Raw genomic sequence first — 3,574 nt, forward strand, 5'->3', positions numbered from 1 at the left:
CAACCAGTGACTCCACCCTCTAACCAACCAGTGACTCCGCCCCTCTAACCAACCAGTGACTCCGCCCCTCTAACCAACCAGTGACTCCGCCCCCTAACCAACCAGTGACTCCGCCCTCTAACCAACCAGTGACCAAATTTGAAAATAAGGTATGATGTAATGCTTTACATGTTTTATATTAAAAACTTCAGAGGTACAGAGTAACACGGAGGGCTACTTCACCTTTAATTAAAGTAATAATAAATGTAAGTATGAATATTTCAGTGTTTGATTACATGTCAACGTTAAAGATGCCTTACATTAATTATGTTTAATAATTATTACTGGCAGCACGGTGGCTCAGTGGTCAGCACTGAGGGCGCAGCAGGGAGGCTTGTGTAATACTACACCAGAGGAAACCCTGTTTCTGACTGGATTAGTCGTTAGTGGTAATTTACACAATCAACTCACCGTTTTTGGCAGCATCTTTGTTCCTCAGGTGAGGTGGAATGTAACGTCCTGCATGGAGAAAACACAGCTGTGAACACWCTCACTGAACTTTGAATTTAATTATATCCATAATAAGAAAACAAGTTTAAAAAGTCAATAAAAAGCTGCAGGTAACAGACAGCTCTGAAGTCAGTTAACTTTTTAAAAACTGCCCGTTTAACTGAAACTTACTGTGTGTTAATTATACAACAAGGTTCATAATGTGTGTGTCACAGTCCTGTTACTGTAACTGTTTACATTTCACCACTGTGGATCAATAAAGTTTTATCTGATCTTATCTTTGATTAGAAGAAACACTCCTGTACTAAACAATAGTTTTATAGGCAGTCATTGTACGAATAAAAACTAATTTAATCACTTCTGTACTAAAGTTATTGTAAATTAGGAGAGTACATGTTTTACTTACTGCCAGTTCCTCCTCCTTGTCCGTCAGCACCGTTCAAGTCTAGGGCAGCAAGCTACGAACACACAAAACATTTTATAAATACACAGGAAGAATACTAATACACGTGTTTTAATACAAAATAAATTACATTATCGGGTACTCCAATAATCTATTAGACTGTCATTTTAATATTTTTATTATACATCATTGAGTTTCAGATTTTCACTGGTGATTGTGGAGTGCATGGCCTCACAAACACTGACCAACTATTTTAATTTAACAATTATGTTGGAAACATTTAACAAAAAATAACAACTGTGACCTGATGTGATTAAAACACTGGTTATAAAAACAAAAGTGAAACTGTTTAAACATGTCCTGATGAGTGCTCAGTGTTACCTGTAGATTTAATAAGTCTCTTCTCTGGATAAATGTTTAAAATAAAGTTTTATAATTTTCCCTCAGTTTTTAATATTATATATTTAATATTATAAAGACTTAATGTAACACAGCTGTGCGGCACTGTGGACAACTTTTGTTGCTGACAAATAAAACTGAAAAGTGTCCTGTAACAATTGGTTAACAGTAAATTAAATAATAATAATGATAAATAAAGTCCAATAAAATCTACTTTGAAAGCTTTATGTTTCCTGAGTGTTGATAAAACTAATAAAAATTAGTTTATATTTTACTTCCATACTTCTCAGCAATAAAAAGTATTAAATTTTAGGTTATTCACGGACTTTTAATTAGAAAATAATCACATTTCAACAATTACTTTGTTTCGTAACAGGTGATAAAAGTGACGTCACACTGCCTCCATTACCGACATACCTTTTTTTAAAACTCACAAATAATCTAATAAAAGTAATAAAGGTGCGTCTTGTCGACTGTCTTTATAAAACACCAGTTATAATGTCATTAATATGAAGTTAGTTTCGACCTGAGAAATAAAACTTTAGTTATTTAAAGAAAATTAAACCGATGCCAACATTTTTTCTTCCTGCGCCACGTTTCAGGCGGAGCAGGCCCGACATGGCGGCCCTGCCGGCCGGGTCTGCTGTCCCGAACAGGTCGGTTTATTTTAACTCTGGTGWGTTTTAACACCAGTTCAGAGCGTTAAACTGGTTCCTGCTCCACAGGTACACCGTATCGAACAGAAAACCGTGATTAGTTAATTTATAAAGTGAGTTCAGAGGAACAGAACATCGAGTTCCGCCATCACCATGTTTCTGCTCCGACATCTTAGCTGCTGCCGCTCTGTTAGCTTAGCATCAGGCTAACCGAGCTTTGATCCAAACCACACGCGTTGAAAGGAAAATGTTGAAGTTTACACACATAAGATTACAGTCCTTACCTGCTGATCTAGACCGTGTTGATTATCGACGACGACATGACTCATAACTAAAGACAGAGGTGGTTTTCTTTTATCTAAAGAAAGGCTGGTCTTTGTTCGCGCTGCCGGCGAGACGACTGAGCTTTTTGTTTTAAATCTGTTTCTCAGGCTGACACTTGTAAAGTAAGGTACACGTACTGCTTCACCTCGAGTATAAATATAAAACAAGTAGTTTGTTACTAAATTAAATAAGTATCGCTGAGCTGCTGATGTGAACCTCCCGGCTCGTGGACCGTGGCAGAATGAGACTCAGGTTGATGAGGTAGCGCGAGATATCAGCTCTGTAAGCTCAGAGTCACGTCTCAAAGCCGAACTCTCGCGATATTTGACTGTTTTTTTTTTTTTTAATGAAAGCTTCGTCACGAACATTCTGTCCATTTTCTGAGAACTGCAGTCAGCAGAAGGAGAAGTGGACATTTGTAGCGTCATTTGTGCTCCACTCATTGTGTAACAACGTGTAACCGAGTTTTATTGGTTACATGTCTTCAAAAACATTAAAATAAGTTGTATTTCATTAATTTAAATATTTCTTATTTAGCCATTTGAACTCAATTGCTTAATTTTTTCTTTTGTCATCCTGCTCCTGACAGATATAAAGTGGTGTTGTGACTAGCTGTATACATAKTATTATTATTAATATTTAAATTTAATTTGAACACATGTGTGCGTCCATTCTTACTTGTCCATCTTGTAGGTTTAGGATGTTTTGGCAAAAATGATAAGGAAAACAAGAAGACCCACTTTGTTGGTTTTGTTCAGTTTAACATCAGACAAATGTGAAGCAGAAAATCCCAGGGATGATGTAATATGTCTGCCTAAGGATAGTAATAAATGTATGACTTCAGAGGGTTTATTGGAGGTACAAGAACAAGTTCCTGGTCAAAAACTGGAGAGCTGTATGACCAGAAGGGCAGTGTGACCTGGTACCAGGATATCCTCACCAGTCCTCCTTTAACCTCCTGAGACCCAGCCTCTTCTGGAGGTGCAGTTTTATTCCTCTAACATACATGGGATCATTAGGACCTAATAATAACTAGACTGGTACAGATACATGGTACAGGAAGTGTTTTTTTTTTTTTAAAGCAGTCATCATATGAGGGCACTGGGTCACTAATGTCACTCTTTTTAAGGAATACCAAAGCAATAACCACACAAAACTTCATGGTAGACTTTCTGCTGGTTCCATTTTCCTGGTTCCAGCAGCCAGCTGCTGACCTGAGCAAGATTAGTGAAGAGCATCATCATCATCATCATCATCATCATCATCATCATCATCATCATCATCATCATCATCATCATCATCA

At 37.2% G+C, this 3,574-nt stretch overlaps 1 protein-coding gene across 2 annotated transcripts in view; it reads right to left on the bottom strand.

Moving 5' to 3' along the window:
• The window catches only part of LOC106534807 (DEAD-box helicase 3 X-linked), a 12,258-nt gene extending 9,739 nt beyond the window's left edge, over positions 1–2,519 (bottom strand). For both annotated transcript variants that reach the window (XM_014031570.1, XM_014031569.1), the window contains exons 1-3: positions 2,232–2,519; positions 896–947; positions 451–498 (exon numbers count right to left, since the gene is read on the bottom strand). In XM_014031570.1, coding sequence (XP_013887024.1) covers positions 451–498; positions 896–947; positions 2,232–2,276 — 145 coding nt within the window. In that variant the 5' untranslated portion in view covers positions 2,277–2,519. The remainder of the gene's footprint in view (positions 1–450; positions 499–895; positions 948–2,231) is intronic.
• Between the last annotated feature and the right edge of the window lie 1,055 nt (positions 2,520–3,574).

The sequence above is a fragment of the Austrofundulus limnaeus genome, unplaced genomic scaffold, assembly GCF_001266775.1.
Source record: "Austrofundulus limnaeus strain Quisiro unplaced genomic scaffold, Austrofundulus_limnaeus-1.0 Scaffold1272, whole genome shotgun sequence".
NCBI classification, from domain to species: Eukaryota; Metazoa; Chordata; class Actinopteri; order Cyprinodontiformes; family Rivulidae; genus Austrofundulus; species Austrofundulus limnaeus.